This window comes from Gobius niger, assembly GCF_951799975.1.
Source record: "Gobius niger genome assembly, chromosome: 9".
Lineage (NCBI taxonomy): Eukaryota > Metazoa > Chordata > Actinopteri > Gobiiformes > Gobiidae > Gobius > Gobius niger.
Window position 1 is genome coordinate 20,580,840 of NC_136860.1, and position 24,319 is coordinate 20,605,158.

The 24,319-nt window shown below is 41.0% G+C and overlaps 1 protein-coding gene across 1 annotated transcript; it reads left to right on the top strand.

Annotated features, from left to right (window-relative positions):
* Window positions 1-222: 222 nt before the first annotated feature.
* Window positions 223-22,951, top strand: mcf2lb (mcf.2 cell line derived transforming sequence-like b). Its single transcript, XM_079562445.1, has 33 exons — window positions 223-679; window positions 10,241-10,324; window positions 10,923-11,037; window positions 12,575-12,665; window positions 14,368-14,487; window positions 14,577-14,693; window positions 14,818-14,967; window positions 15,062-15,186; window positions 16,170-16,284; window positions 16,362-16,481; window positions 16,812-17,003; window positions 17,079-17,270; window positions 17,478-17,637; window positions 17,719-17,783; window positions 17,848-17,933; window positions 18,071-18,137; window positions 18,209-18,324; window positions 18,418-18,487; window positions 18,554-18,646; window positions 18,726-18,818; window positions 18,900-19,025; window positions 19,108-19,329; window positions 19,403-19,495; window positions 19,570-19,648; window positions 19,718-19,787; window positions 19,856-19,959; window positions 20,084-20,176; window positions 20,295-20,345; window positions 20,518-20,583; window positions 21,960-22,069; window positions 22,160-22,272; window positions 22,343-22,446; window positions 22,523-22,951. Exons 1-33 carry the CDS (start codon window positions 532-534, stop codon window positions 22,600-22,602), a joined length of 3,630 nt encoding a protein of 1,209 aa, XP_079418571.1. The 5' UTR covers window positions 223-531; the 3' UTR covers window positions 22,603-22,951.
* Window positions 22,952-24,319: the final 1,368 nt, after the last annotated feature.

Genomic DNA, 24,319 nt, shown 5'->3' on the forward strand with positions numbered 1-24,319 from the left:
ATTTTGAGCCATTTGCAAACCAATACGTGACATTTAATTTCAAAACTTTTTAGAGATCACACATGTAGCGCCGCGTAAAGTAGATTTGTTAACAAGTTGTGGAATATAATTAGCCAGAGCAGCAGAAGGGGATTTGTGCACCACCGGCTGGCCCCCATCCCTCCCCCTTCTCCTTGTACTTACCTCAGGACCTTCTCTAATGCGCCGCTGCTACTTTGTGTTAGAGGCTACACCATTGGTTTCACTGTGTGGCCTCTGGTGTGAAGTGTATTGCTTTTTTTGAGGGCTATTGGAGACCATGACTCAGCCGTTTCTATAAATGTCCGGAGTGCTCTCTACTGCGTCCTAAATGGGTCTTTGGGAAGGACGTTGGTCTCGTGCCGTTACCAATGCAGGCGTCCCCTCGGAGGATGAGAGCATGTGGGCAACGCTGGGAGGCTGTTAGTGCACTGCGGAGTATTGCGGGTCCAGCAATTTTTTTTTTCTCCCCCCCCTGGATGACCGAGTTGTGCGTTTCAGACCGCTGCCCTCATGTCTCTGCATGAGATTCTGCGGGAGGGAGGAGAGGCGTCCTGCCGCATCATGAACCGCCTCAGTCAGATCATCCAGAACCTGGACATTTCAGGACTGGCCAATCCTTTCCCCGACAGCCGCAAGAACTCCTGGAGAGAGTGGGATGGTAAGACTAGGAGACATAGAGAAATGGCACAGTTGTTAAGTATTGTGAGGAAGCAAAGTTATAGTGAAAAACTTTTGAAAATCAAGCTGGTGTGTGTAGTCAGTGCCATACTGCAGCATTTGTAGGGTGTAAAAATGTACATTCTCAATGTTTTTATTATTTTCTGCAAGTTCACAAAGGACAGCAATGGTCAAATGAAATCATAACTAGTTTTGTGTGAGATTGCAAGGATCGCTGTTGAGATACAAAAGATACAAAAGTACAAACTTTTGTCATTACATGCAAATAAATGGTGTTAAAAATGTCTATAAGTTAGAAATTCTGGACTGCTGTGAGAGCACATTTTGGACTGTTGTATGAGCATATTTTGTCCATGAAATGATAGGGCTGAAAGTACCCTGCATCTTTCTTTGATAAATTGTTTAAAAATAGTCAAGTTTTTTGTATTTCCGTAATATTGAGCGCTCTACTTGTAAGGACGTTTCTTCTTTGTGATAGCTATGACTGTGTTTGCACGCGGCTCGATGCCCAGAGCCTTGTACACTGTTTCCTTTGGGGCTTTCCTCTCCTCTCATCACTGGTTTGCTGCGTTGAGGAATGCATGCTTATACTTCTTTAACAGATGCCTCCGACATTCTGGCCACAGCACTGTGATTTTCCTTTGCTGAAACTTCTGCTGATTGGAGGTTGCAGCACAGCACACACTGTAGCACCCCGGCAGTGAAGAAGCCTGTTCGAGGGTGTACAAAGTGCTGATCAAAGCTGCTGAGTTGGCCAGTCAACCGTAGAGCAGAGAGACCTTGAAATGTTTTAAGAAACACATTCCCGGGTGTTTGCTGTCAGAGAAAGATGGGGAGAAAACGCAGGACGAGGGCGTCTACATGGGACAGAGGGATTCCAATGGTGCCACTCAAGTCATGTGAGTCTTGGGACACAGTTTGGGCAGAGTGCGAGTTGACCGCTTTGTTGACACACTGTAGCTTTAAAATGCTTTACCTCTGGTGGGCTTGAAGTGAAGACTGTTAAAGTCATTAGTGTTTGTATCTTCAAGTCTGTTTTTGAGAGAATGTTCTGCATGATATTGGGAAAATCTGTCAAAACATATTAATCTGGGACTTGTGCATTCAAGTAATTTAATTAGTTCATTGTTTGATTTTCATGGCAATTTCTATTTCTTTGCAAAAGGCATTTCTCTGGTTATTGTACATCACCAGCCTCATTACTGCAGTAACTAACTCTGGTGCCGCAGATGCACTGGAGCTCCCCCGCCTCGACTCACTGACCTTGCAAAAACTGCCATAAATCATGTGGAGCAGACTAGCACTTTAGACAGACAGTCTTTGCTTTCGGTTAACCATTTGACTTGCATCACGTAACCTAATGGGTTTGGTTAATGTCTGTCAGAGTTTGCCGAGCTGATAACCTCAAGTGTGCCCTTAGTCGTAAAACCAACATTGAACGGCTCTTTCTTACAAGTCAGACTCAATGAACACTGGACTAACTTGTGTGAAAAAACAGGGCTGAACCCAAGCAAAACCAGGACTCAGTTGGGAGAAAATTTGGTAAAAGTGTACACATAATTTACAAACACTCCCATCTAAGCTGAACTTGGACAATGAGAACTGCCTTACATTCAATAACTGTTTTAAAAATTGTGATAAGGATAGTTTTGGTGATATTTTGACCATTTCAACACATCACGCTTCATTACATGTGAACAATTAGTCATAAACAAACACTTAAGAAATACAAAATCGGACTAAAATTTAACAAAATTATGATCATTTAAGAGTTGTCATTGTTTTTTGTTTCAAACAATTTTGCAGAAATGGGTTGATTGTTGTTAGATGAAAGAAGCCCTATCTTGCTTGTTGCCATATGCTTATTGTGTCACCTAATATCACAATAGAAATGCAGGTACCTCTGATGGTCCGTTGGCTCCCGACCACAGCTGGATAACCTCTGACCCTCTGAAGCGAGTGACAGTGAATCATAATTGGCCTGTCCTAAGAAACAGTGTCGTCTTTCTGGGATAACATTAGAATCAGGCCTTTCACTTGTCTTTAATAATAGGGTCTTTTGAGTGTCCCGACCAAGAAGAGGGGCTTGAATGACTACAGTGTGTGAATGGGTACAAAGCCCAGAAAGGGGGCTTTGTACTTAAGTCTTTTGTTGTAAGGTACTGTGGGAAGTTTTGCATTGTGATTACAGGTTACAGAAGTTATCATCGGAACAGCAATAACTTCTCTTAACATTAACCTACATTGCATCGCTTTGTAACTGGAGGTTTTTCCACAAACTACCTGGGTTATTGTAGTGAGAGGGTTCAGGTAGCTCCTCTACAGGGGTGGGGTAACTGTGGGAAGTAGGCGGAGTGCAAATGTTACACTGATGCCTTTGTTGCAGGTGAAGGTAACATGAGTTTGGGAGAAATAAAGCCTTTGCATTTAGTGAGAGGCACAGCGGATGACGGGAGGGCTACCGCGATGCCACTGTGACAAATCTGCAAGCGTTACATGAGTGAGCAGGACACTGTTTGCGCGATGGGAGCGGAAGACGCGTCGGACTTCTTCACGGAGGAGGAGGCTGAGCTGGACTCTGGGGTTTGCTTGGATTCAGGACTGGAAGAACACAAAGACGACGCCAAAAGAGAGGAGACAGAGTCGATCGATTCCGTGCTTTTCCGTGGAGAGGCAGGGACAGGGGAAAGGCAAGCAGACTCCAGTTCAGCATCATTAAACGCGTGTGATCAAAGCGAACAGGCCAGAGACATAGAGAGGACACTTGAGGTTTGTTTACGGCCGGTGGAGGCGAGGGGCACTCACGTGAGGATCTCTATGCAGGAGGTGATGAGGTACTACAGGTTTTCCCGCTGCTGCCACTGGCTGCTCTGTGGTACGTTACAGTTATGTATATGCTTCATTCTATTATGTCTCTTCCTGGATCATTACTTTGCATACCTTTGATAAGAGCATGTGTTAACCCTGACTTAACTACCGAGTTTGCCAAACCGTCACCGGAGAGTTGGGCAATGTATTGTCAATGTTTGAGTCAATATAGCAGCTAACTGAGAAAACACGGCTGAAATTTATATAAACATTTTCGTTTGGTTCATGATTTTGAGGTTGAAGGTGGGTCCCAAGCTTGAAACCTGTTGAGAAACACTGGTTTAAAGGAATGAAAGGAGTATATTGGCAATTAGAAGCCAAACAAAAAAAATAACATAGCTTTCTTCTCAGTATTACCTACCTTTACATGGCCCATCTTTCAAACGTGCTGTGACATTTTGTTACGTAGATATAAAAACATCACCAGACAACACCTGACTTTCCTTCTCAATGCTTTTGTTGTTAGGAGCGTTGTGCTATGCAAATCATCTTCTTATCACGAGCTATCTTCAGCTTCTGGCCAAATTATACATAGAGTATACCAGTGTAATAGAAATTGCGGTACATTAGGAACCACTATTTTGATCGGTAGCAGACCTTCTGACTTGGGATTGGGTAGTTAGTTACATTTACTGTATGTGAGACACTGATATGTTGCTACTCATCCTGCAGCAATGTTAAAACAGCGCACAGCGTATAGAGTTTATTATTTTGCGGAGTACATTAACCTGCTTAGAATTGCACCAGAAAAAATAATGTTTCTGAAAAGAGACAAGATGAGAGTAAATATGGAAGTGTATTCTGATATTTCCAAAATTGTATCCACGTGTTTAGCCTTCATGTATTTTCAGTTACGTCACAGCAGCATCAGACAAACTTGTGATAATGTTATTGTTATTGAAGCCTGTTTTTTCCCCCCCTAAACCCTCGCTCTTCCTCACATGACCATGACTTTAAGCCCCTGTCTTTTTGGAGCCCTCCCCCACTGTTATTGACATGTTATTGGGCTCTATTTGTCCTGTTAAAGTGCGCATGACTGGATATAATAGACTTAACTCAAAGTAAAGAAGTAGTTTTTCCTGGCTTTGCATATTTTTGTATGATGTTGTTGTTGTTTTTCTTTTCTTAATATAACTTAAACTTAAACTAAGACATCAAACCTGCTATTGTAAATTAGCAGCGGCACGGTAGCGCAGCGGTTAGTGCTCTCGCTTCACAGCTAGAAGGTCCGGGTTCAATTCCCACCTGGAACGGGGCCTTTCTGTGTGGAGTTTGCATGTTCTCCCCGTGTCTGCGTAGGGTTCCTCCGGGCACTCCGGTTTCCCCTACCACTGCCACTAAAAACATGCACAATAGGCCAGGATGAATGATGTGTGTGAGTGAATGTATGGTGGTGTCAGAGGGTCCGTTGGCGCAGACGTGTGTAGTCGCGAAAGCGCTTCTGACAGTCTCCCCCAGGGGAAACCGAAGCTACAAACGTAGTTTACACCACCAGGTATGGAGTGATTGTACAATTGTCTCATCTAAAGCGCTTTGTGACCATGTCTGTGAAAGGCGCTATATAAATAAAAGATCTTCTTCTAAATTCTCAGTAAGTAATTACCAGTGTGCTACATATGATTATATATTTACAAGTTAGCACAGCATCTTGAAACTCACTAACCGGCCATCAAAGGCAAAAGAACCTGTTGCTCGTCTTGTGCGTCATCTGTGTCAGTAGTGGCCGAGGCCCAGGTGTGTGACAGTGACCCAGTAATGTTTGACTCGTTGCCCCCGAACATGAGCGTGAGTGCACTCTAATCCCCAGTGTTAAGCCCCTTAAAGAACATTAGTGTCCAAAGCAGCAGGTGTTTCACGCAGGACCATGTTTACGAAGGCAATCGAGAGGCACGTGCGGATTTGGTGACGCTGTTTATTGCGAGGACGTCCCAGGCTGTTCGCTGTGATGCAGTACTTTTTACTTTTTACTTGAGTTGCATTATTTTTAAGCATCTGTGCTCGTATTTGACTAAAATATTACGTTACTCTTTCCACTGTGAGTAAATCATTATACCTGGAGTACTTGAGTTTTTTTTTGTGGTCGAGCACAGCAACAAAACAGACCTTGTTGCATTGTCTTCACCTCATTTTCTTTATTGAGCGATGGAAGATAGAAGTAGAATCTAAATCTATCCATCCATTTTCTTCCACTTGTCCGATGCTGGGTCGTGGGGGCAGCTGTTGCAGCTTCCCAGATCACATTGCACCAGCCCCTTATGGCTTCTCCTGTAGGTGGTGAGTCCACGGAAGGACGGCCTTGTGGTTCTAACCCAGGCCTGTTGGTCTCTCATAAGGGGCTTCTGAACCGCTATTTGTCTGACCCGTCACCTAGGACCTGTTTGCCCTGGGAGACGAAGCCCCGACAACAGAGATCTCAGGATCATTCGGATGCTCAAACCCCTCCACCACGTTAAGTTGGCGGTTCCAGGAGGGGAGAATCTAAATCTAGATAATGAATTTGCTTGAACAATTTGGGTGTGCTGGAGGGATTGTGAGAGCTAGAAATGAGTTTGTGCCAAACTAAACATTTCACATTTTGAACAGGGAAAAACAGGTACCACAGCTTTAAGTGACTGAACCTTTGTGTTGAACTTGTAAAAATAAATGAAAGATTGTATTTCTTGATTCATATCTGAAGAAATATTAGTTTTATTTACTCACAGTCAAAAGAAATATCAGATTTTGTTGGTTAACCTCTTTTCCCATGCCTTAACTAAGTGTATTTTCTCCAATTCAGTTTTGCCCAAATCTAAAAGCTTACAGCCTATAGGTCAATATAACGCCCCATATGAAAGCTAAGACCTTCAAAACTTATTGTGACTTTTTCGTCACATTTTTGTCACTTTACTGTCATTCTTTGGTCACGTTTTTGTCACTATTTTGTCACTATTATGGCACTTGTTTTTTCAAGAAGCTTTTAGATTTCAGTAAAGCCAAACTGGAGAAAATGTGCTCGGTTCAGGTGGGGGTTAAGAGGTTAATTCATGTTTCCTCTGTCAGTACTGTTTCAAACTGTTTCTCCGTATTTTTCTCCTTCTACATGATGGATTGCTTGGTCTACTTTTCAAATGTACTCATATCCGTTTAGCGTAACACATGGGGAGTTTGCATGTTGTCCTTGTGTCAGTGTAGGCGTCGTCTTGTCTTTTTAGTGTCAGCGATTTAGAAAGAAAAATTAGAAATGTCCTAACTGAAAAAACTTGTGATTAAGAACCAAGCATTTCTGTTGCGTCACCGATACTGGATGATGCGTCAAAAACAGCTGAGGAGGTTGAGATATTGTAACGGTTTCACCAAATTGCCCTATTGTGTGACTTACAGCGGCATCATGTGTTTCTGCGCAGACTGCCTGAGGGGGCGACAAGTGCAAAGTAGACAGAGAGAGCACCACAAGACAACAGTAAAAGGAAATCTGGGAAATGTTTGTAGGCTTAAAGTGACTGAAACCGAAATCTGACTTCTTAACGGGGGATTTCTCAGTAACAGAATCGCTGTCTTTTGGTAACAAAGTGCAGGTCTTGGCGGGCGGCGGCTGATACGTGTGGGAGTAGCTGGGGGCGAGGCGTGGCTGTTTGGAAAGGGGAGACTGCTGTTCCCCGTGTGAACTTGAGTCGGTTGGGAGCGTGCCTGTGAGCGCTCGGCAGATGGACTGTCCACTGGAGCTTTGTGACCAAGCTCCCGGGGCAATAATTGACCTTTACCAGCCAAGCCGCAATCCTCTGGCAGGTTACAAGAATCACAAAAATACTCATTCGTCTCTGTCTGATGCACATGCCGGGCTTGTGGTGGTTTTGCACACCCTTGCTTCAGGTAACGTTAAGAGATATGAGGAGGTGTATTTATATAGTTCCTCTTAACAATCATGGGTAGTCCCAGTCCTCACCACAATTTAGGAAAAAGAATATCCAATTTTTATTCTTTTTTTATTTTTTTTAAACATACATGCTTTTGTAGTGGTCTGAAGTTTACATTTGGGACTATGTTTACCTTTCTCTTTTTTTATATGACAAAAACGAATTGTAAACAAATTTGTATGTTTGTTTTAAAGATTAAGAAGTAGACAAACATGTCCCACTAGTTTGAAGCTTGAATCCTAAGTTTTCATGCTGTGTGTTTGAGTACGTGTGTGATGATAGGCTAAGGCCAAGTCACCTGATCACTTTACCAGACTTTACAATAGTCACTGTTCAATGTTGGGTTTGTTTAACTTGGATCAAAAGAAGAGCCAGAGCAGAATAGGAGAGTTTGAAAGGCAACATCCAACTTATCACAAGGAAAGAAGAAGAGACTCTGGGACTATTACTGCTGTCACAATGAGGCTACAGTAGATTGCTCTGGAGTCATGGCTTTGCCTGATGTCAACAGGTCCAAGCTTTAAAGCTTTTGTTGATTGTATGATAATGTGTTGATTTGTTCATCAGAATTTATTTTAGTTGGCGGAAGACGGTAAAAACAAATATTTGCATTGATTTCCGGAAAAATTTGCTGTCTTTATCTACTGTACAGTTTGAGTAGGGCACGGTATGTGTGGAGTTTGCATGTTCTCCCTGTGTCTGCGTAGGTTTCCTCCGGGTACTCCAGTTAACCCTACCACTAAAAACATGTACAATAGGCCAGAATGAATGTATTCTGTGAGTGAGTGGTTGGTGGTGGTCAGAGGGGCCGATGTCACAGACTGGTAGCCTTGCTTCCGTCAGTCTACCCCAGGGCAGCTGTGGCTACAATAGTTGCTTACCACTTTCATGCTTTGTGCAATTTATGCAAGTTATGCATCAAAATGTTCCGCATGTTGAGGAGAATGCTGCTATTACTTTTGGGACTTCTGCAACTTACGTTTTTTCCGCAATCGGCCAAAATGTCGGCGAATTTTGCCATTGACTTATAATGGGGCTTCCGCAAATCCATGCTTTTCTGCACTTTTTTCTGCATTTTCTGCAATTTCTGCACTTTGTGAATGTTCAGCTTCTGCAACTTGTGGGTTTTGAGAAAAAATTGGGAGTTTGAAATTTTTGCATTGGTGTGTATGGGGGAATCCAGCCAATGGGGAGACTCCAGGCCTTTCAGCCATTTGTGCAGCTTCTGCCAATCAAGCACTGAGGCCATTTCAACAGTTTGACCAGTTTATGTAATTTAAAAAGTTTATGCAATATTAATAATTTATGCAAAGTAACCACTTTATGGAATTTAACCAGTTAATTAGTTTTAAAGCGTTTATGCAACTGACGAGTTTATGCCATTTAGGACTTTTGAATTTTAAAGAGTTTATGCAATTTACACAATTTATGCAAATTAATCCATTTATGCATTTTACCACTTTACACAAAACAGATTATTTAAACAGTTTATGCAATTTGAACAGTTTGTGCAATAAACTGTGAAGGGGCGACAGTGGCACAGATGGTAGAGAGGGTCGTCTCATGATCGGAAGGTCAGGGGTTCGAATCCCACCTCCTGAAAGTGCACATTGTCGTTGTGTCCTTGGGCAAGACACTTCACCCACATTGCCCCCAGTGTCTGCGTACATTGGTGTATGAATGAGAGTATGAATGGGTGAGTGGATCCTTGCTGTAAAGCGCTTTGAGTGCCTAATGTAGATGGAAAAGCGCTATATAAGTTGAGACCATTTACCAATATTAATAATTTATGCAAATTCACCACTTTATGGGATTTAACCAGTTTATGCATTTCAAACCGTTTATGCAACTTAAGAGTTTATGCAATTTAGGATTTATGAATTTTAAAGAGCTTATGCAATTTACATAATTTATGCAAATTAACCCATTCATGCATTTTGCCACTTTATGCAGTTTATTCACCTTATTCCGGAGCCTCGCGTGGGCGGCGCCATGAATTGTGCCCGCCCCTTTTCTCCTATGTGTTAACATGGGACAGGAGAAGTCCACATAATATCAGTGACTACACGAAAACAAAGCCGTTTTTCGGCCGCATTGAGAAACGGTGCAGTGTCGACATGTCGGTGCAAATGAACATTGAACATTTTACACAAATCAATCGACTAAACATCAGATTTGAGCGGAGAATATTTTCCCTCGTTCTCTGTTTAAATGAACGGGCTTCGCGCTCGACCGGAAGTGTCTGGACAACGGAAGTGCCAGTCCTCACAAAAGCAAAAAGTGGCAAAAGTGGGCGGGGCGGAATAAGGTGAATACAGTTTGTGCAGCATGACATTTTATGCAGTTTATACAGTTTATGCAAATTAGATTATGCAAATTAAGCAATTTATGCAATTTGAACAGTTTATACAATTTCTGCATTCGCTTCCCGCAATTCCGCAGTCAATCGCAATGGCGCAGCCATTGCATTTCTAGTTGTTATTGTTATTATTATACTGTTTATTTATTTATTTATTTATTTGAGCATACATTTTGCTCAAAAGGAGTAGGCTGAAGCAAAAGCTTATGACTGTGTGTAGTGTATGTGTGTGTGGGACTGTGGGTAAATCAGGTGTTTTGAAAAAGAAGGTTATTTTAATTTTGAAAGAAAAACAGCAAATTGTCCTAAAAATGAAAATATATTGTTGCATCAGAAGATGAAAAAATCCATAATCTATCGAGATGCAGACAGTTTAGTTTGACACTTGTGTGTCTAACCCTGAAATGTCTTTGTTTTTCAGATGAAATCATGCAACTGGACAGTAGTCCGCTCCGAGCTGCAGACATCACTCCTGACCTCAGAAAGAGATTTGCCTTCCTCTCAGGTGACCCTGCTGGTTTGTCTGTGTTTGTTTTGTATATGGAGAGCATATATGCTTAAGTGTCTGTTTTTTCATTTATCTGAAACATAATAGTACATTTTAGTGCTGTAACGGACTTTGGAGCTGCAGCTTAGGTGGACCCCATTTTGCAGCCGCAGATCAGAGGCTGAAGCATGACAGTGCACTTGCTGTTTCTATAGCAACAAAAGGAGGAGAAAGAGAGATTGATATTCTGACTGTGGTGCCGACAGCTGTTTCACAAAGAGGGCTTAGTACGGGTTTGTGTACAGTATGTTTGACCAGAGTAAACAGAAGTGGAAGTGACACCATTTACTGCCTCAGACAGAGTACAGACAATAACAGCTACAGCTTTTATTTTGGAAAATCATTGTGTGATTTGTTGAAGTTATTATTTACATATTTTGCTTGATCCAAACATAAGTCAACTTTGAAACATGTAGCTGATAAAGAACAATCTTACAGTAACTCACAGTGCCATCTAGTGGTTACTGACAGAAAAGATGCCCTGTGCTGTCTGCTAAAATCAGTGTGTGTCACCATGTCGAACCGCATTGATTAAATCCTATCTTGTGTTTTTAAGGTGGCAGAGGTGACAATGGCAGCCCCATCATTGTGTTTCCAGAGTTTCCATCATTTGGAGAAATCACTGACAGAGAGTTCCATAATGTACTCACCTACTTGACCAGCGTGCCCAGGTGAATTAATGGATTTACCTAAATTAATAAATGGGAAAAGCCGTAATGAATGTATTAACTATATGGTCATTGTTGTCCCTGGCTTTTGTTAGCTGCACACTCTGTTCTGCAGAGGTCCTGGGGAGTGCACTGCAGTATCCCATTAGTCATTTAGACAGTCTGTTCTGTGCAGCATAAAAAACGTCAACAGATATCAAAAGCTGCCTGTAGATTTGGTAGACAGAAGTAAGACTGTGCATGCTTTAGACTGTAGTTTTTATCTCACTGTCTACATTTATCACCAAAACACTGTAAATCTATGCAAACACTTCTAATCTAACCATTTTAGCTCAGCTTTTTCATTGCTGCTAATGCATAACATAATGATAAAGTGACGCCTGAAGCTGTTGCACAGGCAGATGGCAAATCTACCTGAGGGACTCACACCCCTAACAGGGTGCATATAGCCTCCAACCAGAAGCCAGTGTCCTACATCTGAGACCCGTGACTTTGACGAAGTAATAAAGCCACATAGTAAGAGGACATCATTTTAGCTTCCTGCACAATAATGTAAAAAGAGTTCTGTTCTATGTAATTTTTAAATATTTTTTATAATTTTATGCTTAATTACCTCATTTTGAAATAATACAAAGACCGTTGTCATGTTTATTATAATCTTTGTCTCTCTTTAAAATCACTGAACGGTCTGAAAAAGCTGAATGAACTGAACATGTTGATGTCTAAAGCAGGTTCATCCCCTGATCTTCCAATTCAGGTCTAAAATATACAGAAGGTGAGCAAAATTAGATGTTTATTATTATATAGATATAGCTCTCATTGTGGGCAATTTCACCTTCAGCTGTAAATGGAGCTGGTCTAATATACACAATTAAGGTGCACATGCAGGTCAGAACCTTTGTGTGTTTTTAATATCTCTGCCATGCTCCCTTGAAGGCGGCCCCTCCCCCGAATACCAAAGCCGCACTGACTGGATACCGGAGCTGCTCGTCACTGCACCAGAGTGTAATAGGCGGCCGATCTCTCAGATGCTTGGTTATGATTGGATAATAACGAGCAGGTCTGATGGGGGCAGTGTCTTGATGCTTTGATGGTCCTGGCTCCATGCGCGACTACAATCGTAGAGCATGCTTCACGTCTCATTATGTGAAGAAGGGCTTTTTGTCTGTCCGGTGCTTTGCTTTCGAACAGATACTCAAGAGAGAAGTGTTGCAGGTGAGGCTTACAAATGAAGAGGATGTTTTTGTTTTAAAGGTGCTATTATTTTCAGATTGCGTGGTGTTTATTTGTTTAGTAAAATCAGGGGGGTCAAATATATCTGGAGGTGCGTCCCAGCAGATCCTTTTATGAGCCACACCAGCTGTCTGAGGCGATAAAGAACGGCATGACAAAAAGCCAGGGACAAAAGCTTGGCATCTTGGTTATTTCACTGCCCAGGCAGTAACTCAAAAACCTTCTCTTTCAGCCCGGGACTTTAATGGATTCTGGAAATACTGAGTTTGTTTGTATTGAATGCCGTTGTACGTCTTTGTGCTTGCAGCTTGTCCCCCACAGAAGTAGGTTTCATCCTTGTCATTGACCGGAGACAAGACAAATGGGCAGCCGTCAAAGGGACCCTGCTCCGGATAGCTGTAAGTTTTCCTGTTGTTCATGCTTAAGGCTACTACTGTACATTTATATCATTCCTGTTAGTTATGTGTTTGTTTCATAACACAAAGAGCAGATGTTGGAGCAAAATCACACCAGCTGGAGCAGTTAATGTGGAAACACTGTAAGCTTAATCTTCATCATTACTGGAGCTCACCATGTGTGCAAACAAAGAGATGCAAGACTGTAGATTAAGGAAAACACAACTGACAGTATACAAATTTCATCTATACAGCAAATTGTGTATAAGAATAACTGCAATTCAAGTGATTCAATTTCCAAATCTCAAAGCCTGTAAGTTATTTGTTAACTCTATGGTGTTGAGACTTCTCCACACATGCTCAGATTAGTTTATCAGTTCATATTTCAGTCTGTGCCCTTTTATCTGAATCTCAACTGACACAAATCAATCACATTCACAAACCTATTCGCAAATGCAAATCTTCTCATAAAAATCACATTTAGGCAAAATGTTTGGCTCTTTTCTGTACATTCTTAGACACAATACATACAGTACTTATTCAATTTACTAATGAGGTGGGGAAGAAGAAGATGAAATAGATTTGCTAACATCTCCATATTGTCTTTATAATTGTCTGAAGCTCTGGTCCCCAGAGACATGGCGAAAGCACTCATTCATTTCAAATTAAATCAGGTTTTATTAATCCCACAAGGGAAGCGTTACAGACTGACAGCACAGTAATATAGTGCAGTCACTCATCCCTGTAATAATAACTGGTGCTGGGGTGATTCAGCAGTGCTGCTAAATGGACAATGATGAAAGCTGGCAGTTTGTAAGCTGTCAGAGGCTCTGCAGTGACAGGGTTATAATAGTTTGCATGGTGTCTGTGCATTAAGGGGCTGTGTACATGTTTCCTTATATTTGCCAGTGTTTTACAGCAGGTTTCTGTCTGTGATGACACTGCCCTAGTTGCTAAACCCTCCCTTGACTCATTTATCCTTTATTTGGTGTCTGCACAGAGTTCCCCAGACAAAGAACAAAGAGCAGACAATGAGACTATGGCTGAAACCACAAGAAGCCACCGGATAAACTGTACTAAATTAAGGAAACTCAGTGTTCGCCTGGACTCTCCTCAATTTGAACCAAATGCACAGTTGTCTAGTATAGTGGCCAATTAGCTGAATAATTGTGCTTTCAGATGGTGTCCATTATCCTATTTTTGCTAATGAAACAAATAGTGTTTGGCTTATTAATTCCATTAAGAGTACAGATTAGAGGAGGTTTTACACATTGGAGCATTAGTACGTAATGTCAGGTTTTGCACAGAAAAGTGCTAATAAAGTAGACTTGAAGTCTAGTCCATTATGTAAAGTAGTCATTATGGTTATTATCCAATTAGATATGCATTAAGACATGCATTTCCCCGAGAGACTAAATTACTTAAACTATCAGCAAAGTGCACACAATATATACACAATACACACAATACTCAGTTAGACTTTTCATTTTAGAATACTACTGATGCAAATGAACTATCACAATGCAGTAACTGAAAAAGTCATTCTTGGCACTAAACGTATTTATTTCATTTAGATTACAAAGGCACAAGCAGTGGTCGTATTATTCAGATTCAAGCTGTCATGCTGTCATTCCTTTGTTTCCCCTGCCTCACTTCTGATGGAATGATCCCACAGTGTAAATGTGAATAATATTTCTTCTTTTAGGGCGCTTTCCCTGGGAACCTCCAGCTTGTCCTGGTGTTGAGGCCGACTACACTCCTGCAGCGGACACTGTCAGACATCCTCTTCAAGATGAACAAAGATGAGTTCAAAATGAAAGTGCCGGTAAGTGCAGCTCTTGTTCCCTGAGTATAATGAGTGAATCCATCCATATGATTATTTTCTGTCTGCATGGATTTGTTGATTGTTTACAGGTAGTCATGCTGAGTTCGGTAACAGAGCTGCATTCCTACATTGACCGCTCACAGCTCACCCGGGAGCTTGGGGGGACACAGGATTACTGCCATGAGAAGTGGATCTCCCACCGCACCGTACGGGCAACTGCTACTTATTTAAACAAGCTTTAATGAGACAAACTAAAATGTTGTTATCTGACAGCACATGAGCTGCCCTTGAGATGAGTAATTGATGATGACTTGCTTGTGTTTGCGTCAGGCCATTGAGGGCTTTGCATTGATGGTGAAGAAGATGGCACAGATGCTTCAGTCGTTTGGGATGGAGCTGGCTGAAACCGAGCTCCCGAATGAAGTCCAGGCCACAGCCACTTTACTCAGCACACACACCAGCAAGAAAGAACAAATGAAGGCAAGAACTCTCTGTTTGTGCAGGCTAATGGACATGTATGTGCGGTCTATGACACAATTATGAGTGCTTCAATGTTTCTGTGCACTGTGTGTAGGAGGATCTATCGGTGGCTTTGGGACAGGGCAGTCAGCTTCTAGAGAGCATCAATGAGCCTGTGGTCCGGGACCCTGACCACAACATGAACCAGGATGAGTTGGAGAACCTGGCCACTGTGCAGAGGTAAGACAGTTTTATATTTCACTCTGTAGTTCAATTAAATCAAGGTCTTTTAAATACTTTTGAAAACCTTAACTTAGATATTTTATGTTTTATTACTTACAAATGAACTGTGTACATATATATTTGTAGGGAAAACTCTATAAGGTAATGCAGCATATTACTTATCTTAGCTGGCACAGGGAGAAATTAAGCTGTTTATAGAAAGCTAAAGCCAGTCTTTGATAGATATGAGGCATGCTTTGTAGAGGAGGAAAGTCTCAGACCGAGGAGTGACATCAGCAATTTAGGGCGATTTTTTTTAGCTCTTGGGATGTTGGCATTATGATGACAAAGCACTATGTTTGGCTATGTTTGCATTATAACATGGCTATAGCAACAAAAGGTGCAGCCACAATCTTTACTCAAGTAAAATTAACGTTACTTGAAAATAATTTTACTCAAGTACAAGTAAAAAGCAGTGAGCCAAATAAATACTCAAGTAAAAGTAAAAAGTACTCAGAGAGAATCTTACTTAGTTACTTAGTTAGGTGAGTACTGAGCGTAAAATTCTGATTTTTGTTTCTGTTGTGACAAAAATTATAATTAAAAACATAAAATATACCATAAAAATGTATTAAAAATATATATTTCTGAAGAGAAAGTGTCACGAAACACAAACTACATATTAAAGGGCCTTTAATATGTAGTTTGTGTTTCGTGTATCTTTAAAATGTACTCACTTTTTTTTTTACTAAAGTAAGTGTAAAGGTACTTCATTGTAATATTACTCAAGTAGAAGTAAATCTAGCGAATGATATGACTACTCTAATGAGTTCAGTTTCTTCGAAAAGTTACTCAAATACTTGTACTTCAGTTGATGTAACTGAGTACAAGCTGTCTCTGCTAACTGGGCAACATTAACTTTGATAACTGTTTTATCTCAGCCAACCCCAGTGTTACAAATGAATATTATTCATATACTGATACCTTTTGTCTGCTGCCAGGCTGCTCTCACAGCTGGATGAGACAGAGAGGGCTTTTGACGAGTTCTGGTTGAGGCACCAGACCAAACTGGAGCAATGTCTCCAGCTGTGTCACTTCGAGCACAACAACAAAGAGGTAAACTCAAACGTCCACACTCTCCTGGTAATAACCGACTTTTATCGCCTTGACTGACTCTGTTGTTGCTCTTTCAGGTGAGGGTTCTGCTGAACCAGGTGTCAGAGAAGCTGGCAGCCTTTTCTGAAGTGGGGATCAGCCCTGCACATGCGGACCATATCTACAGTGAACTCACCGCCTACGAGAAGACTGTCTGTGTAAGTAACTCACTTTATTATAGTTACTTTATTTATAGTGGTGCTCAAACTGTGGTAGGTCTGTCTCTGTTTTAACTTTTTTTGTCCTACATCCTTGTTTAAACATATTCAGTCATGTTGTTTTGTCCTCATGTTGAGTTGGTTGAGTTATTTTTTACCAGATTCAGACCAAATTTAGACCTGTTATTGTCCAGTTAAAGACCTGGTTTAGATAGGCGTCACTATGACTTTTTTCCCCCGTAAAGAGTATGTGATCTGAATAAAATTGAGAACCTAGACTCTGGTAGATATATACATACACGTCTAACTATGAAGCATTCTGATCGACAGGAGGTGCTGGACAGAGCTTCAGCTTTGGCCCGTGAAGGAGAGGAGCTGGTGCAAAAGTCCCACTATTCTGAAGACTCCATACAACCAAAATGCACTGACCTCATATCAGCCTGTGAGAATGTGTCCAGCAGCTTCAAAGCCAAGAAAGACCACCTCCTGAAAGCGCTAGAGCTGCATCATCATTTGGAGAGGGTGAGTTTTGTAATATAAATATATTTTTATCTTATTGTTTAATGCTATACCTTATGAATCTTTGCTTTTGTGCAGACGTCGAAGTGGTGCGATGAGGGGATATACTTGCTAGCGTCCCAGCCGGTGGACAAGTGTCAGTTACATGAGGGGGCGGAGCTTGCACTGCAAGAACTTGAACGCCACTTAGACGATTCGGGACAGAATCAACTCACTGACCTTTGCGGGATTTGGGCTGAATATGAGGCTGTTCTTAACCCGCAGTTTAGGGTAAGTGTTAGAGCTATAACAGGGCAACAAAAAATATGTAAAGACAAACAAACAGTGAGTTAAAACCAGCTGTAAAAATGTAGTGATGTCTGTATTATCCAAGAATACGTAAAAACCACAAAACCTCCTCAGAAAGTACATTAAATAGATACAGAGACAGCGGTGGATACAAAATGAAATGGCCTATCCAATCTTTCTTTCCTAAAGGATCAAGTGGAAAAGGTCTTCCAGAAGCAGACGTCGATGCTGGAGATGTTTGACAAGAGGACAGTGAGTTTGAAGAAGCTCGCAACCAAACAGACGAGACCCGTTCAGCCCGTCGCCCCAAGACCAGAGGCTTTCATCAAATCCCCTCTCACCTCCCCCGGTACTAATACTAACTCTGTCCTGGCATAAACGATTCTTACCTTCAAAAGGAGGTTTTAAAAATAACTTGCCTGACTCACAGCCCACAGAACGCAGCAGGATAAGATCGCAGAGGGGGACTTGTGCACTACTATCATCTGTGAAACTGTGAGTTTAATTTATTTGTGGGTTATTTATTTGTTTTGGAAAAAATCTATGTTTTCTTCTTCAGGGAAATGGCCAGCAGCTGAATGGAGATGGTTGTAGCCGACATGCGTCTTTGTCCGAGGAAGAGGAAAACTTGGCCGTGCTCCGGAGGTAAAGAATGGCCTCATCGCGCTTTCATCTATAACCAAGTGACACACCAGATGGCCTTCACTGAAACAGCTATCACCTCTGATAAAGCAGGTCTATTGTCAGGTGTATGTTCTTACTTCCCCTTCCCCTTTTTGCAGGCATGTGATGAATGAGCTGCTAGAAACGGAGAGAGCCTATGTGGAAGAACTGCTTTGTGTTCTGCAGGTATTTCTCCCTTTGATCATAATGTGGAAGTGCTATTATTTTGATCAAATGTATGTATTTTCATGTTACAGGGATATGCCTCAGAAATGGACAATCCAGCGATGGTCCCCCTAATTCCTGCTCCTCTGCAAAACAAAAAGGCTATTTTGTTTGGCAACATGCCAGAAATCTATCACTTCCATAAGAGGTGAATGGGCACCATCTGCTGGATTATTGATATAACTGCAACTCAATCCAGTTGCATCTTTTTAGATAACACACTTTATTTTGTAATTTATAGAACTTTCCTGAGAGAGTTGGAGTTGTATACTGACTGTCCAGAGTTGGTTGGAAGATGTTTTCTTGAACGGGTAAGTACTTTAAAAAATGATATTGTAGTGTGATTTTATGTAATATTAATGTTTACTTTGTTTCAGATGACTGACCTACAAATCTACGAGAAATACTGTCACAACAAGCCTCGCTCTGAAAGTCTTTGGCGGCAGTGCTCCGACTGTGCCTTTTTCCAGGTCAGCAGAATTATGCTCCTTTATGTTTTACTGATCCCTCTACAGGTTGAGTCAATCATTTACTCTTGAATCCTATCAGGAGTGTCAGAAAAAGTTAGAACACAAACTGGGCCTGGATTCCTATCTGCTCAAGCCTGTTCAAAGAATTACCAAATATCAGCTTCTGTTGAAGGTATAATACTCATTACAGGGAACTCTAAATTTGCTTCTACATTTTATATATTCTCATGTGTAACTGTATGAATGATTTCAGGAAATGCTGAAATACAGTAAAGGCTGTGAAGGGGCGGTAGACCTACAGGACGCTCTTACCTCCATCTTGGGCATCCTTAAAGCAGTTAACGACTCCATGCACCTGATTGCCATCACAGGATTTGAGGTGAAATAAATCAACATTTACTGGGATGCTGAGATGCTTACAAAATCGAATGTATTGTTATTTTTTGTATTATTATTTATAGGGCAATCTGAGTGAGCTGGGCAAACTGCTGATGCAAGGGTCCTTTAGTGTGTGGACAGAGCATAAGAAAGGCCACGCCAAAGTTAAAGACTTGGCCCGGTTTAAGCCCATGCAGAGACACCTCTTCCTCCATGAGAAGGCACTTCTCTTCTGCAAACGGAGAGAGGAGAACGGGGAGGGCTACGAGAAAGCCCCGTCCTACAGCTTCAAACAGTCTCTCAGTGTAGGTTGTTCAATAAAGGTTGTTTCTTATAGACATATTTTTTTATCTATTATCTAATAAAAACGTTCAACAGATGAGCGCTATTGGCTTCACTGAAAATGCTAAGGGAGACAACAAGAAGTTTGAAATCTGGTCCAACTCCAGAGAAGAAGTCTACATTGTGCAGGTAGAATCTCTCATATAACAGGTCTGGCATTTAATGTGAGGTTTTGGAATGATATCATTGTGGCATTGTGTTAGGCCCCCAGTGCTGACGTGAAGACTATTTGGGTGAATGAGATCCGAAAAGTCCTGACAACACAGCTGGAGGCATGCAGAGGTACTCAGAGCTTCCTTTTTCTGTTTAAAGAGTAAAACAAAAGTCTTACGCTGTTGTTACTTTCTGCAGCCAGCCAACAGAGGGCGCCAGACCCGGTTTTCCAGTTTCCCCCTGTAGCAGGAGCAGCAGTGAGCCTCAGGTGTGTAACAGAATACTCTTATTTGGATGTTTTTTCTCAATATTTATTCTCAACATTACAACCCACAGTCCTTTTAAGACTGGCCAGAGGTCGGGGAAGAAGGGAGAAGAGAGGAAAGCAGAGCCAGGCAGCCCAGACGCCAACTGTTCTTCACCAAAACCAGCTGGAAAAGGTTTGTTGAAATCTAATAATGTACTGTATCATGGTATTTCAATTTGTTTGTAATTTAAATGTGTGCAAACTCACTGTCGTACCATTCAGTGTCTGTCTTCCCCTCTGTTTTTCCTGTTACTCAGATGAAGCTGTCATATATCCTACATCAGACAGAGCGGCTGTTGTTAAAAAGCGCTTTACTTTACAGGGCTTTAGTAACCTCAAGCTCCCGAAAGGTAAATACAGGCTACTTTCAGGCCCTAGAATAGTAATAGTCTTGGAATAAACTACTGTATATTATTACATAAAAAGTTTATGATGCTTAGGTCAAACATTGCATGATTCCCTTCACAGATACTGATGATAAAAGTTTTACATTGCCCATGATGATCCTCCCACTACCAGGTATTATGTTATGACCATGTTCCTGATGTTAGTCTGTGTTACTCTACGTGGATATACTTAGTACAGACGCTGATACACCCCCTGTCCTCGTCCTTTTTCCTTCTTAAACGTTTATGTTTTAGAAAATTTAAAATGTATGCTTTGGGTAAAAACGTTGTTATTTCTCTTGTAGAATCGCCACCAAGCCCTGATCACAAGACGAAGCGGCAAAGTGACCCCACACCTTTTGGCTTCAAAGGTAAAAATGCTTACCATTAAACTCGGTTTGTTCTGCTATTGTGAGTGGATTTTAAAGCATTGAAATATTCAACCATTGTACCAACCATTGAGCTGATTTCCCACATGTGCTTTGCATAAAGTGTAATTTACATTATAAAAACAAAATGACTGCAGTTTTTGGCCAGCCACTTCCTCTTTGTGTTAAAAGCAATAAGGGGTTTACCTTGTAAATGGTTCTCCCTTTCTTTATTCTAAAAAGCTATTCTCAACCTGTTCAAGTTTAGCGAGTATTGGTATCAACAACACCATTTTCACTCTGTTGGTAACTGCTTGTTAACAGTCTATTGTTCTCAACCTCCTCAACACTAAAATAACCGAGTACAGATGATGGATCAAGATGTTTTTTCTTTGATAGAAAAGCCTTGTACAACAGAGCTCACATCAAACATCAAATTGAATAGTTTGCGAGCCCCATGGCAGCCTTTACCGTGGTCTGTAAGATATTCTAAGTATAAGAGACTTGTTCATGACCCGCTGAACTGCTCAATCGGCTCCAGTTTTTCTCCTATTGAAGGTGGTCACCAGTTCATTCATCGTGTATTTTCAACATGTTTAAGCTTAAACCGCTGCAGGGAGATGACTGGATTGTTTGCATTGCTTTCATGTGCTTCAGATGCAGGTCCCCCTCCCCTTCACTTGAGCAGAGCCCGGTGGTTCAGCACCAATAGTATCGTAACCACTAAATGGAGAGGTATACGGGCCCCAGACCTGAATAATACCACAGTGAAGCCTATGTCCTCATTTGTGATTTGCATGGGGGCTCTGCAGGTTCTTGGAAATGCACTCTTCTTTTGCTTTTTCTTCTGGTTATCTAGTCTTCCTCCTCTTATAAATGTTGGTGGTTGGGAAGCGTTTCTGTAGTGCAGGTGTGGATTGGCACCTAATGGGCTCAGGAAGAACGTACTCCTCCATGTCGCTATGATGAAGCCTGATACTAAGGCTAATATAGATTCTGTACCTTTCTGTATCATGCAGATCGATACATACATTTTTATGAATGTTTAAAAACGATATATGTCAATAACATTAAAAACTAAATAAATGCATAAAAACCTTTCAAATGTTCTAATTACTGTAGTCTCATCAGTGTAGACTAAAGTAATTAGTCCTCTAAATTTTACCAATTAAGAAATTACCGGCGGTAATATCATTTTAGTATCAGACTGCTACATAATTAAAGATAATTAAAATAGATCTGAAAAGGCCACTGTATCTTAGTAGATTTTATTACAGCTTCCTCTTCCGCAACTACTTCTTCCACAATGTCAGTATTTCGCTATAAGAAGCGTAAAGATGTTAATAACTTTGTTGTAACTTTGTTTATGTATTTTCCAGGCTGGAACAAGGCGTCTTTGTCCCTGAACGCCTCAGAGGAGAATGATGGATACTCGAGTGCAGAAGATCCACTTAACTCAGACACTGAGGATGACACTGGGAAGAAACTGGTAGGTGACTCTTTGAAATGAATGAAAATCAATCATATTATTCAAGATAATGATCCATTCACAATCATTCATTCTTCATGCGGTGTACAGTCCGTTGGAAAATACACTGTGAATATTGACTATGAAAAGGACGGTGCGCAGGATCTGTCTTTGAAGAGCGGAGATATGGTCCAGCTGATCAGAGAGGGCGAGGATAAACAGTGGTATGAATATCAAGATTTGTGCTGAAATAGATTCTGATGTATGTTTTGTGAATAGAATTATGTTTTATAGGTTTGTCCGCAATCTAAGCACATCTAAGGAGGGTTGGATTGCTGCTTCAAATCTCTCGTCACTCATCAGAAAGTCCAAGTCATGCCAGTCCTTGAACAGCTCAGGTATTATATTTAAGAATACTAATAATACATAGAACAGTAACATAGCAGGAATAATTACTCTTATTATTGCTGACAGAGGGGAGTGGCTCTGGAAATCTCAGCACGTCGTCCAGTTGCAGTGAGACCTATACTGGTTTCTCTGACATTAAACCCTGAAGTTGAGAGCACTTTCTTCCTGATCAAGCAGCCCTTTTGAATGCTATCTGTGCTGTATTGCCAACATTGTACAATTTCATCAAAATGTTCAGTTTTTACACATCTTTATACTTTATATCAAAAGAAATTAATATCACATTCAAGACTCGCTGTAAACTTGTTGATGTCTAGTTGTGTCAGAGTACATTTTGAGCCTGCAGTTATCATGCTTCCTCAGTTTCACAACGTAATGACTAATTGGGATGTAATACAGCGGGTCTGCACGTTGGGCTGGTTGTGGATTATTGTTTGAAGGGCCAAGTTTGTACCTTTAGCATCTACAGTGCCACAAAAACATGCAAAATATCTTTACCCAAAACCATCAATTTGTTTAGCCTGTCCTGGTTTCTGGTCAAAATAATCTTGGAGGATTGGAATATTCACTGGGGCCAATATTTCGGGCCTGACGTTGCAGACACTTGCTGTAAAGGATGTGTGAATGATCCAGCCGGACTGGACAAAAGTGTTATCTGTCATTATGTTGTGTTGGAACCAACTCTCACTTACACAGTACTGAACAAACTACTAACTACAAACGTTACCAACAGCTTACATAGATTTGATGAATGTTTTTTTTGTTTATTTATTTACAGTTGTCAAAATGCAGATTACACATTTGTATAGGTGTCTGTAGACTCTGTGTCAGTTCATGTAACTACCAGCTGCTCTGAGCGTTTGTCTAAAAACATAATGCTCAAAACTTTGTGGATCAAGTAAGCTACAGTCTCAAATGTTTGCGTGAAGGTGAACCACTGTATAGATCTAATTTATTCCCTTTGGGGATTATGTGGAATGTAGATATTGTATGTTTGTCATGAGAAGTTTGTTATTGAAATGCTATATTGTATATCATGATGTATGCAGATGTCACAAGTTTGTGACTTTTTTATATATATATATAAATAAATAAAAGTCTTGTAATAAGATTGTCATGCTTATTGCAAATTAATACATAAGATATTAACAATAATGATAAATTATTGTAGCTTACCAAATGATGAATGTTATGTCCGCATTTAAAGAGGGGGTATTATGCTTTTTTCAATCACATAGCACCAGTCTATATCACACTACAATGGTGACGAAACCTTCTGTTGGTCTGTAAATGCAGTAAATTAGAATAACTGCCTTGTATAAAATTGCTCTCTCAAAATGGCTGTAACGAATGTCTTGAAATAGGCCTCTGTCTCTTTAAGAACCTCTGGCTCTTTCAGACACGCTCCCTCCACACGCTGTCTGTGGCATCAGTGGGGAGGGGGTTCTGCTGAGGAGCAGTGGTTGGTTACTCGGCTTGTGACGAAAGCTCGGAGGCGTCTCCAGGAGGTGGGGGCGTTTCTAGGAGGACTCAGGCAAACCTATCCCTAAAATGGCTGCCAGTTTTTACAGATTACTCAAAAATACGTGAACTTGCCAAGGCAACACTTCAGGCATGTTTTTAATGAGGAAATGACATAAAAACATGATGTAAAGCTTGATTTAAAAGTCGATTTTGCATAATACCCCCCCTTTAAAGCTGGGGTACCTGATTTTTTGGTGTCGTGGAATACATTTATTTTTGCCACCTTAGAGTGTGTTGTAAACACAGCAGAACACAGACCTTGTTGTATTGTCTTCACCAAAAGTTTTATTGAGCAATGGATGATAGAAGTCCAATCTAAATGAGTGGCATTCATCTTGG